This window comes from Furipterus horrens, unplaced genomic scaffold, assembly GCF_987537825.1.
Source record: "Furipterus horrens unplaced genomic scaffold, mFurHor1.1.pri manual_scaffold_4, whole genome shotgun sequence".
NCBI lineage: Eukaryota > Metazoa > Chordata > Mammalia > Chiroptera > Furipteridae > Furipterus > Furipterus horrens.
Genome location: NW_028327174.1, coordinates 40,537,512 through 40,550,926, shown reverse-complemented (window position 1 = coordinate 40,550,926; position 13,415 = coordinate 40,537,512). Strand labels below are relative to the sequence as shown.

Below are 13,415 nucleotides of genomic sequence, written 5' to 3'. Positions count from 1 at the left end.
TGGAGCTTAGTAGTGATGACAAAGAAAATATTACTTAATTCATATTAATATGTAATACTTTTGATGAAAACTGCTTTAATAAAGATTTTCTCTTAATTATAAAAATGTAATAGTGTTTTTTTTTTTAATTTTTGGAACCTAACCCTCTTTTTGTGCTAGTTCTTTGTTTCGTACAACACGGATTCTCATAACAGGGTATTTGTTAGGAACCTAAGAAACCACAATTAATGGACATATAAATGTTTTTTGCTACTTTTAACTATGTTGCAAAATACATGCTTTGTACATATAACCTTATTCACTTCTCCTATTACCTCTTTAGATTTATTTTATTTAATGAAATTTCTGTGATTAAAGATCATAAAGATTTTGAGCATTCAGATACTGGCGGGATGCACACAAGATGGCAGGCACCACCTGTTTTTCCCGTTAAATCTGTTACATCCCCATCAGCAGTGGGCATATTACCTTTTTTTTTTCCAGGAACTGGTATTTATTATCAAAGCCATATTCAATCTCAACAAAATGCCATAACTTCAAAAAAAATTGCACACATTGCAATGTCAATGCAAACAGTCTAATGGAACCCCAGTAATTCAAATTACCCCAAAAAGCAACTGAATCTTTAAAACATATTTATACACCCATCCAACAAATTAATGGTTAACAAGGAAACAATATAAATTCAGAGGTCTGGTTTTGCTGTTTAAATAAGACAGCTGCTTAAGCATTTCTATCGATTCTAACAACAATCTCTCAGCCACTCAGCCTCATCCCATTCATCATCCAGCAAGCTCCCTCAGCCAACTCTGACAACTCAAGCTTAACCACACTGCACCCCTTGGACTTCCCGTTCTCCATCTTGATGTCAGCCTACAGCATGTGCCCACGTTCATTGAATTTGTCCTTTAGCATCTTCTTTGTAAAAGCAAACAGGAGATATCTCACAAATATCTGGCAGGCCTGCCTGGCCACTCCAGGAGCATGGCCTCCAGCTCCACCAATGTAATCTGCAAAGACTCCTCCGAAGTTATCATGCTGTATCTTGATGGCACAGTCAAAGCTGGCACTGCCACCACCACCCATGGCCAGGCCCATGTGCTCAATGCCAGCATCCAGGGCAGAGGCCATGGTGGGACCCATGCACTCCAAACCCATGTGCTCGAGATTGCTGGTGATCATTCATCCCAGGCCCGTGTGCTCCGGGCCAGTGGCCATGCAATCCATCATGGGACCCATGTAGTCCAGGCCAGCCCCCAAGCCTGCGGGCACCATGAGCTCAATGGCAGGGCCCATATGCTCCACACCAAAGCCCATGTGCTCAATGGTCTAGCCCACATGGTCAATGGGTGAGGCCAAACACTCGTGGCCAAAGCCCATGCCAGCATCGAAGTGCTCCACACCAGATCTAATGCACTTCATGTCTGGCCCATGCACTCAATGCAGGAGGACACGTGATCGAGGCCCAGTGGGCCCTTGCGCTAGATGCCAGGGCCCAATCGGTCAACAGCCAGGCCCGTGCACCTGAACGCCGAGCCCACACTATCCATGCCATGACTCAGGCCTGCACCCACGCACTCTATGCAGGCACTCCCAGTGTAGTCAATGAGGGGGCCCATCCACTTGATCTCAGGGACGTTGCCTCCACTTGCGCCATTTATTATGTCCATGTTCATCCCAGATCCAAATCAACCCATGTTTTCCATACCACAACCAAAGGGGCCTCCATGCCCCCCATTTTACTTATTCCAAACCCTATGCCTTCCATTTCCATTGCTACGTTTTACATGCCAATGCCTTTATTCAGGTTACTGGCATCGAAAGGCCGCCCTCCTGGTTGTAACCCCATGCCAATACCACCAAGTCCATGGGGAAGTTGTTATGAACACTGAGGAGAGAAGAAAAACTCCCTCTGGTAACGCCCTCTCATCCACTTACACGTGCATTGGTCTATCAAATAGCAGCTGGCCATTAAAACACTGATACAGCTTGCACAGCTTCAGTGGACTGTTTCCAAAGTAACACTACCTATTCCATGACTTTTTCCATCTTGATCCTCAAGAATGCCTGCCTGGACCACCACCAGCCATACTAAAACCTTCCTTCAATTTCTTCAAGCCAACTTTACAATCCAGATTTGCTACAAATACCGTGCTTCCAAGTCTTCCAGCCTTTTGCATTGCTCTCCTGGCATGTTCACTATTGGGATCTTCTTTGACTTTCAGTAGTCCTCCACTCAGACTAGGCTTGCTTAGACTGCAGCAGCTCTGTTCACACTATCTTCCACTTTGAATTCTAGAATGGCACATCCCTGACTTGCTTCAACATCCATTTGTTTGTTAGTAATTTTTTTTTTTTTTAAGATTTTATTTTTAGAGAGAGGGGAAAGGAGGAAGAAAAACATCAATGTTTAAAACATCAATTAGTTACCTTTTGCACACCCCCAACAAGAAGCCTGGCCAGGAACCCAGGCATGTGCACTGACCGGGAATCAAACCAGCAACCATTCAATTTGTGGGACGATGCCCAACCCACTAAGCCACAGCAGTCAGGGTCTTCAGCATCCATTTAAAAGGGCTTCACATACGTTACCTCACCAACTTTTTATTTAACCAGGTATTAAGTGACTGCCATTTCACACAAAAGCTATGTTTGTAATGAAGGCTCTGTATCTTTTGGTTGGATTAGCATATAGTTCAAAATGACTGCCTTCTCTTTTTATAGTCTTCTCCTTTCTCTTCTCATCCCAGTAGGTACGTTGTTTTCCTTTACCTTTCAAGCTGGAGCCCTGTTACTGCTTGGCACCCCACTCTCCCATTTTGGCCTCTGTCACTGCCACCTCAGCTGCCATTTTTTCCGCTTCAGGGCTTTGTGTCGGGCATTATGACTTTTATGAATCTTTGCTACTTTGACAAAGGAACACTGACAGCTTATTTAAATTTGTGTTCTTTTATTACTGAAGTCAAGCTTCCTTTGTTTAAGGGCTTTCTGTATTTCTCCTTCAGTTATTTGTTTGTTCAAATGCTGACATTTTATTAGTTTTATAAAACTCTTTATCCATAAGTATTTCATGTTTTGTTTTCAATATTTTCCCCCAACTTATTTTGAATATTTCAAAGCCACAAAAGTTGCAAGAATATTAACAGTAAATACTCACATATCTTGACAAAGATGCACTTTTTATACAATTACAATACTTTGTCTCTTCTTACACACATAATTTTTCTTTTGTCGTCTCATTTGACAGTTACATATATCATGACACTTCATCCCTAAATGTTGAGGCATATCTCTAAGAACAAGGGCACTCGCACTGGCCAGGTGGCTCAGTTGATTTGAATGTTATCCCGTACAACAAAAGGTTGCGGGTTCAATTGCCCATCAGGGAACGTACTTGAGTTGCGTGTCCAGTCCCCAGTTGGGGTGCATACAAGAGGCAACCAATCCATGTTTCTCTCTCACATCAATGTTTCTCTCCCTCCCTACCTCTCTCTCTCAAATATTTATATATATATATTTATATATATATATATCCCCTCTGGTGAGGATTTAAAAAATAGAATAAGGGCATTCTTCTATATAGTCACAATTCAATGATCACACTCAGAAAATTTAGCATAGGTATAATATAGTAGGTCCTTGAATAATGTCATTTAAATATCATTTCATTATAACATTGATGCGGGAACACAGGAACTTACTCTTGTTTACATCAATTAGCCAATGATAAAATTGGTTTCATTACATGTCATTTTCTTTTCTTTTTTTTAACAAGGTTACTTTATTTTATTTTTATTTTATTTTATTTATCTGTTTTTAGAGAGGGGAAAGGAGAGAGGGAGAGAAACATCACTGTGTGGTTGCCTCTCACTCGCGCCCCCAACTGGGGACCTGACATGCAACCTAGTCATGTGCCCTGACAGGGAATCGAACCAGAGACACTTGGTTCGCAGGCAGACGCTCAATTCACTGAGCCACAGCAGCCAGGGCTTCATTACATGTCATTTTCTTAATGTCACAGAACCTATCAACCACACTGAGGACTTACTATTCTAATAAATGGTAGAAAATCAAGCACTAAATATACCCCTTGTCTATATTATCTTTTAAATACTTATACACTTCTGTTTTTCTTAACTGTTAGTTTTTCTATACTATATACTTTCTTAGTAGCCAAAAGTAGTACAGCTTTTAATTTCCTGTTTTCTACAAATGCAAAATCCTAAACTCATCTATTGTATCAGAAAGGGTATACAGAAAGCAAGTGGCTCACTTAAATTAGCTTAATCTAAGAAGGGTTTATTTACAAGTGGACTATGTACAAAGTTGTTGGTTAGGCTTAGGAGAATCACAAGGAGTAGTGCGATAACCCAGGCTAGTAACAATCACCCATAGGCCCCCAAGAAAGGACTACGACTTTCAGGAAGAGGAAGAGCCAGACTACGGAACCTACATACAGGGAATGAGCCAGAGGAATAAATACCCAACTTTAGTCTCCTCCTGTCCCCAGTTCTTTCCAGGGCTCCCATTTCCAAATCTAATCAGAAACTAGAGGACACAGAGACCCATTCATGTTGTCCAGAAATGCCTCACATGAGAGAAAACAGGTTATGGAGGATCATATGGAAGATTATGTAGCATATCTGGTATTGCTAGGTTTTGATACTCAGTTTTACCCCTCTCATTCAGTAAAATCATTGCTTTCCATAATTTCTTCGCTGTACCTTGAAATTTGCAAACCATATATCAAATAAGTGTTAATATCCAAAATATACAAGGAATTTATTCAACTCAATAGCAAAAAATAAATAACCTGATTTTAAAATATGCAAAGGACCTAAAAAGACATTTTTCTAAAGACATGCAGATGGTCAACAGATAACATGAAAAGGTATTCGAAGACATGTAAATCAAAACCACAAGACACTACCTCATACCTGTTAGAATGGCTATCAAAAAGACAAGAAATAATGTGTTGGTGAGGATGTGGAGAAAAGGGAACCCCTGTACACTGTTGATGAGGATGTAGATTCGTGCACACACCTGGAAAGTAGTATGGCGCTTCCTCAAAAACTTAAAAAGAGAACTACCAGATAACCCAGCAACTCCACTTTTGGGTACTTATCTGAAGGACACAAAACACTAACTCAATAAAGATCTATGCACCCCTATGATCACTGCAGCATTATTTCCAATAGCCAAGAATATGGAACAATGTAAGTGTCCACTGTATTCAGCCATAAAAAAGGCAATTCACAACTACATGGATGGAACTTGGGGGCATTATGCTAAGTGAAATGTCAGACAGAGAAAGACTTATAACATATCATCTTACTTATATGTGGAATCTTATTTAACCATTAAAAGACTTTCAGATACAAAGAACAGACTGGTGGTAGCCAGAGGCAGAGGGTGGGTTAAATGGATGAAGATAGTCAAAAGGTAAAGACTTCCAGTTATAAAAAACAAGTCCTGGAGATGTAATGCACAGCATTTGTACAGCAAGATGACTATAGATAATAATACTGTATTGTATATTTGAAAGTTCCTAAGAGAATAAATCTTAAAAGTTCTCATCAGATTAAAAAGATTTACAAGTATGTGTGATAGATGGTCACTAGATTTATTGTGGTGATTACTTCGAGATACACACATGTCATTATGTTGTACACCTGAAACTAATGCACTGCAATGTTATATGTCAATTATATCTCAATTTTTTTAAAGAAAAAATTACATAAAAATAGTAAAATTATATGTATCAGCACATAAAGACCTAACAAAACACGTCTGTGGGCTCCCAATGTTTTACCTCGGTATTACAAATGGTTGTTGGCTCCTCAACAACTTGTTACATCAGTGATTGCCTCCCCTGGTGATTTAAACACCCAATGAATGGGTGGCTATAGGAGCTACACTGTGGCAGACAGCACAACTGGCTTGCTCTGAAAAGAGACCTTTTGCTTTTTTTCATCTCCATATATACCCAAAATAGATTCAATATCCTGTGTATTCAGAGGCTAAAGGTTTGTGGGTTTGTCTTAGTGCCATCTTTTAATTATACTGTATTGACATTTATAGAGTTTTTAATTTAATCCATATTCTGAGATGGAACCTTTCAATGAAAAATCTTTGTCATGTTTTTAGCTCTTTTTCTCTGGTCAGTTGGGAGTGGGGAGTGGTAAATATTCATTCATGCCATATTAACCAAGGCTTATTCAGTTTTTAATGTCTAACTTCTAAGACAGGCCTCTCAATTCTTTATTTTGCCATTAATATAACAGATCAAGATGTACTTCACTTAATTTTTTAACTTTTTATTTGGTAATAATTTTAGATTTACAGAGAAGGTTTCCTTAATATTTGCCTCACTTATTTTAAATAAAATATTTCTCATGTCCTTAGAAATGTTAATTTTATGGTATTTAAAATAAACTAAAATGTTTTTACCATATACGTGATATCCTCCACCTGAAGACAAAGTTTAAATCTGAAGTTTAAGCCACTTCATAATTTATAGTGTTAAACTGTGGTTCTTGAACTGAATAATTACTGTACATATAACTCAACAATATTAACACTTCAACTACCCAGGCTCCAAACTGGCTAAAGTGCTGCAGACCTAACAGTCCCTAGAGCAGAAAGTTTTTACAGTATTCCCTCACTTATCGCAGTATTATGTTCTAGACGCACCCCCCCCCCCCGCGATAGGTGAAAATCCACGAAGTAGGAACCTTACATTTATTTTAGTATTTATATATATTTTAAGGCTTTATTAATCCTTCCCACACATTTATAAACCATTCCCAGTCCCTTATTAACCTTTTGCACACTTTTATAAATACTACTTATGTTCTTAAACATATTCCACACTCTTAAACCTATGTAACATTAACATACGTATACAGTACCACAAAATCCCGCGATATAGTGAAAAATCTGTGATATATAATTAAATATAATATTTTTTAAAATCCCACGATACAGTGAGGCTGCAATAAGTGAACTGCGATATAGAGAGGGACTACTGTATTGATTAATAAACTCCTGGCCTAGTGCTGTTTGAAACCTGTAAGAAATGAGTGAAATTCAGATATTTGATAAGGTCATTAACTTGTAATATCCATAAAAATACCCACTTTTTCCAAACAAGTAGGAAAGCATAGTGTAAGTATTGGGTTGCCAAAAAAAAAAATCTTTGTTTTTATCTGTAAAATAAAAGACACATTTAAAATTTTCACCAATAACTTTAATGACTTGGATATACTGAGTATGTCAGCTCTCTCCCACTATTGGCTTCTAGTGGGTAGAGGCCAGAGGTGCTGCTAAACATCTTCCAATGCATGAAAGAGCCCCACAGCAAAGAATCATTTGGCCAAAATGTCAACAGCACCCAGACACTTCACAAACCACTTCTGACACATTAAATCAGTCACAGCACCTTCTCCATACATTGCACAAGTCTTTTTTTGTTTCAGTTGCATTTTTACCTTTCTCGAAATAAAACATAATATAATGAAAATGTTGTGTATTTTCTTTCATCTTCAATAATAATAGTGGCTACATAAAAATTCACCAATTTTGATAAGTTTTTTTAAAAATGTACACTGATATGACAGCTGTCACAATACAACCTAATAAAATTGTTATGAATGAAGTTAAAGACAATTTAGGATTACTAGAGCCATCGTACAGGAAAAAAACTAAAACTTTTTGGCCAACCCAACATTTAGCCATATAAAGTAATGAAGTACTAATATATGCAACAACACATAAGAGTCTATAAAACATGGTGAGCAAAAGAAACCAGACACTTATACTGTACACCTGAAACTAATACAAAATAACATTAAATGTAAACTGTAATTGAAAAAATGTTTTTAAATTTAAAAAAGAGGCCAGGCACAAAAACCACATATTGTATGATTCCATTTATATAAAAATGTCCAGAATAGGCAAATCCATAGAATTGAAAATAGGTTCGTGGTCACCAAGGGCTGAGGGTGTGGTGAAATGGGGAGAGACTGCTAATAAGTACACAGTTTCTTCCTGGGGTAATGAAAATGTTCTGCAATTAATTAGCAGTGGTTGTTGCAACAACCTTGTGAATATACTAAAGCCACTGAATTGCAAACTTTTTAATGGTGAATTTTATATGAATTATATATTTCAATTTTTTAAATGTTAAATTAAAAAATTGGTTTGCAAATTGGTCATTTAAAACCCAAGATTTCTTTTCTTTTTGCATTTGTCTGAATTAATGAAGGTAGAATACTGAAATCACTGAGATAAACAGTAAAGTGAAAAGTACTTCTAGCAACACTGAGCCTGAGTCTCAAGTTCATGTTATCTGCATTGGTATTCCTATCCTAGGTGGTGGCTTGGATTACTGTACATGCTAGAGGGCTCCCTCTTCCAATTCTCAATTTAAGAAATAGTGATTAAATTTCTCAAATTGACTCACAAAAGTTATTTAAGTCTTATCTCCCCCTCCACCTGCAAAGTCAAAAGTATCAACCTTCTCTCTCCCCATTTTCTGTTCTTTCCACACAAAAGGTCTTAGCTAGAGAAAGAGGAAAGCAATTTATTTAGCTAATTCATGAAATCTGTGAATGATAGACCGCTGTAAACATGATTTCCTCTTCTCAACACCAAATCTCTAGGCCCTAAGTAAGTATTGGGCAATTTAAGAAGTCAAAGTTGAAAAACATCAAGGAAACAGCAAAGGTTACATAGGAATTGACATTTTGGACCAAGCAAGATGAACATGCTACTGGATGGTGACTTAAGACTCAGCTTCCCTTCCTTGTTTTTTTCCAGTTTTGATACTTCAAATTAGGGTCTATGAACTAACTATATGAGAATCACCCGCAGTGCCTGGCCGCTCCCCACCCCCACCCCCGACTTAGTAAATCAAAATCTCTGGGGATGGAATCCAGGAAGATAGTAAATGTGAGAAACACTGTTGTAAACAGTTCAATAAAATAGGACCTGCAGCCATTTAAGGTATAGGTAATGCGTAAGATAAAAGCTATACCTGTATTAGGAAGACATGATGACTGCCATTGAGTTTACCAGTGAGAACTAAGCACAGTACACTTTTATGCCTCGAACTCACTCATTGTACACTATTCCATTAAATATGAATGTGAGGTGTGTGCTGTATATATGCTTCACATCATTAAATGGCATGGATGTCAAAGTCGTAGTGTACTTATATTCAAGTCAAGTGGAAGAGGTTTTGCAATATAGAGACAAATACAGAAAAAAGATATTTTTCTGTACTTATTTATTTCTCCTGAATAATAAATGACTGAATTTCAGCTAATGAAGACCTGAAAGGAGATAATCCTCATTAAAGCAAGTCTAAAAACTGAGTAATTTTTCTTCTGAGTAATTTCAAACATCAACATGCAGATGTGACATATAACTGTTAACATTAGGATGGTTTTTGCTAGCACATTAATGACTGTCATATAGTGAGATTTTTACTTTTCTACCCTGCTCCCAATTTTGACAACAGATTCACTCACTGCAATAAAGTACGTTGTGTAAGAAATATACTTCTTGATTTTAAACGATTCATGCTGACACACTATAATTCACATACAATATAGATTCTTTTTCTGCTTCAAGCTTAAAAAGCACTGAGAATCTCTTAAATTTATGTGGGAAGTTTCTGGTCCACCACTAGGAAACACTTCTAAATTAACTACCAAAGATTTAATTTATATCATCTCTAATTCTATGTACAAACACAGATTTTGATAATAAAAGTACCAGTTTTTTTAAAAACATTACCTAGTTACAGTGAACAATACACATTCAAAATACATATTTATAGAGCACCTACTACATACCCCAGACTGTTCCGGGGACTCTGAATAGGAACACAGCAGTAAAGAAAATATGCGCAATAAAAATACTGGTTATACAGTAATTTGCTATACGTTAATGATTCAGAGTCGCCAATCATTACAAATATTAAGAGTTACAAATACCATAACATATGTAGGCAGGACTGAGCAGAATCTATATAGAGCTTGTAGCAAATAAAGGAAATTTGTTTCTGAAATAATTTCTATTGCTTTAACTATTTTAAAACAGACACACAGTACAGGATGTCTATGGTTTCCAAAGCTTCCAGTGTTTGCATAAACGCTATACATTATTTTGAATATTAAGTTTCCTGTCATAGTACTTATACTTCTCGATAGAAAAGATCATTAATGAAAGCATTTAAAATCAATATATTAAGTAATCTTTAAACTGCGCTTCTCTGAACTCTAATAAATGTCCTATGATTCCTCTTTAACCAAGAAAAGTAGCAGGCAGAGAAAATGAAACTTACACTTCCCTGTCACTCCAGAAATAACATTATTTCTTCAACATTTCTGAAACTATATTATCTTTAAGAGACCCGTAAAATTTGATGCCTAATTTAGACGGAAGACACAAACCACAGCCTATGCAGAAAAATGGGGTATTCCTAACACCCAGGTTTGGATTTTTTAGTTTCTGGCTTGTGTTCAACTGCTTTGGTGTTCTCGAAACCTTGGAGGGATACATTACACTGCAGTAAAACTCAGGTGCTACACGGCAGCGGCCTTCTCAACCCGGCCCGCGCGCCGTTCCAAAACTGATTCCGCAGCCCCCTAGCAAAGCAAGAAGGGAAATAAAGCAACCCCCGCCCTGAAACCAACCGTGAAGGGGCTAGTCGGCCCTCCACGAGTCAGTGTGTCCCGCGTGCATCGCGCGTCCCCCAAGTGCCCTTGGAACCAGCGGCCCTCGGGGAAAGCCGCGCCCGGTCCCGGAGGACTCCAGTTCAGTCCGACGGCTCGTCCCTTCCCCACCCCGCCCCTGGAACCCGCCAGGCCCGCTGCGCCGGCTCCGCCCCTAGCCTCCCGGCCAGGCCCCAATTCCCAGCCCCGGTGCCAGGCAGTCCAGGGCGGGCAGGCGCGACAGAGCCCAGGTAGCCCCGGGGCCCCAAGAAGCGCCGTCTACCCGCAGGCCGCAAAGGCTAGCCGGGGAGCGTGCGCCGCCGCCGCAGCCCGAACCAGGCCCGTGTCCCGTGCTTTGGCCTGAGCCGATGTCGCTGTTGTCTCTCACCTGCGTTCCCACCACAACGATCTGAGGCAACTGGATGATGTCGGCGCCTACAGTGTTGAAGACGTCTTGGAGCTTGTTGATAACCGGAATTAGCGCCTCCATGACTCCGAAAACACGGGACCACCCGCCCGGCGGCCCAAGGCAATGAATGGGGCCGGGGCCCAGATCCCGCCTCCTTCCTTCTCTCCTCCGCCCTCTCCTCGGGAGCCCGCACCCATTGGACGTAGCCTGATTGCTACCTGCCCCCTCCCGGCAGGCCGTGCGCCGAGGGAGGTGGCAAGAAGCAAAGCCTGCCGGGAGTTGTAGTTCTGCAGCAGAGGCAAACCAGCGCCTCCGATTTCCAGAAGGCTGCGGGGCACCGGGGCACTGGGGCACCCGGGCACCGGCCCACCCCGAGTCGGGAGGAGGGCTGTTCGTTATTGGGGTGCTTCCCCGTCTCTTGTCAAAAGACTAGGGAGAGAGCCCGTAAAGTAGGAGGGAAGAGATATATTTATGCCTCTGCTCGAGACATATTGGGTGGGAAAATGCCTAATATGTGTTAAGTACAGCAGAGTCTTGATTATCCAAGATGTCATTTCCTTACAAGGGCGCTTTCTCAATAATGAGGGGTTGGAAAGGCTTAAATATGATAGCTCCTAGCCTCAGACAACCCAGACAGATGCAAAAGGTCTGTAGGCTGATAGAAGCTGGCGTGGGATGCTATTTTGCAAAAATACAAAACCAGCCCAGATTAGAACACGGTTCTCCAGGATTTTTGTAAAAACGTGTTCAGAAAGTGTCAAGAGTTTTAGAGGGGAAAGGCTGTGTCCTTGTTTTCTATATTGGGCATATAAAATGTTATTTGCTGTGGCCTGATTCCCAACAAAGTGAAGATCTGATAACTGCCTTACTAGGTTTTTGCAAAGTGTGCCTACTGTTCTATTCCTAAATGTTGTTTTTCTTTTTAGGCAGATATCATCTCTCTTCTACTCCAAACCTCCAAGGTTTCCTGTCTCAAAGTGAAAAAAATAAAAGGGGGGGGGGGTGTGTGTGACATCTGAGCAAGGAGCCAAAGTAGGTGAGGAGAAAGCCCCCTTCCCTACTTTTTCTCCATAGCATTTATCTCTATGCTACCCACTGAACTTGTTTACACTCACCTTTTGCTGGATTATCAGCTCCTAGAGGCCAGGGATTTTTGACTGTTTAACTCACTGATGCATCCTTAGCCCCTAGAAAGTGGCAAGATGGTCATGATCTCAGTCACCTCTGAGTTTACAGTCTAAGAGAGGACCATTATTAAATGGGTCGTCCTATAATTGGATGTATTATGTAGCACATAATAGTAGCACTTTTTCTAGTCTGAGTAGAGGAAAGTTCAAGCAAGACTTTCTAGAAGTAGCTAGATTTCATCTCCATGAGGGCAAGGACCACCAGCAGTATGGAAGTGGTGTGCTACATAACTTAAGTAGGTACCGATCACCAGCACAGCCACCCACAGCAGCCCTGGGGAACTTGCTTGATTTATTTAGCAAGACATATAGTAGGCACGCAATACATATTTTTTTAAAATTTATTTATTTTTAGAGAGAGGGGAAGGGAGGGAGAGAAACATCAATTTGTGGTTGTCTCTCGCGCGCCCCCAACTGGGGACCTGGCCTGCAACCCAGGAATGTACCCTGACTGGGAATCAAACCGGCATCCCTTTGGCCAGCGCTCAGTCCACCAAGCCACACCAGCCAGGGCTCAATACATATTTTCAAGTGAATGAAGCTAAGCTAAGACCTGAAGGTCCACTAGTGGTATTTTGGCATATTATCAAGTTTTATAAACATTCCCTTCTCTTTGATTCTTTTTAAAAAGAAAATTTTCAGAGACAAAGTGAGAAAAGAATTTTCAAAATTCAAAAACAGCAGAGAACAAACAAAAGAGAGGGGATAGGCTCATGGTGAAGCTCCACAGGATAGCCAGTAACTGTCTCCTAGGGGCAAGCTGCCCTGGGACAAAGGTGATGCAACTACAACATTTCCCTTTCTTTATGGCACCAAGAGAGTCTTTTCCTAATTGCTAATGGCAACATTAAAAGAGCAAGTATACATATATTCCAGAAAGACAAATGTCATGAATTTTACAAGGCATTATATATTTCCAGTTAAATTATTCTATTCAAATATCTCTTGTGATGGAACATCCTTGTATTAACATGCTTCAGGAAGAATAGTGACTGCTTTTTAATTCTATTTTTTCTAGGGGAAGGGACAATGATTACATGGCTAGTGCTGAAAAGTTCTATCTCTACCAGCACCAGCTAGGTTAAAGCGGGTTTGACC

General features: G+C 39.9%; 1 protein-coding gene and 1 pseudogene across 6 annotated transcripts in view; both read right to left on the bottom strand.

The window, feature by feature from the left end:
* The window catches only part of DNM1L (dynamin 1L), a 44,932-nt gene extending 33,637 nt beyond the window's left edge, over positions 1 to 11,295 (bottom strand). For 5 of the 6 annotated variants that reach the window (XM_090273002.1, XM_090272999.1, XM_090273003.1 and 2 more), the window contains exon 1: positions 11,110 to 11,278. In XM_090273002.1, coding sequence (XP_090129128.1) covers positions 11,110 to 11,211 — 102 coding nt within the window. In that variant the 5' untranslated portion in view covers positions 11,212 to 11,278. Of the gene's footprint in view, positions 1 to 11,109 lie in introns of all 6 variants that reach the window. The other variant, XM_090273001.1, reaches the window with a different exon arrangement.
* On the bottom strand, positions 1,625 to 2,332 carry LOC150011574 (heterogeneous nuclear ribonucleoprotein M pseudogene; annotated as a pseudogene).
* Positions 11,296 to 13,415: the final 2,120 nt, after the last annotated feature.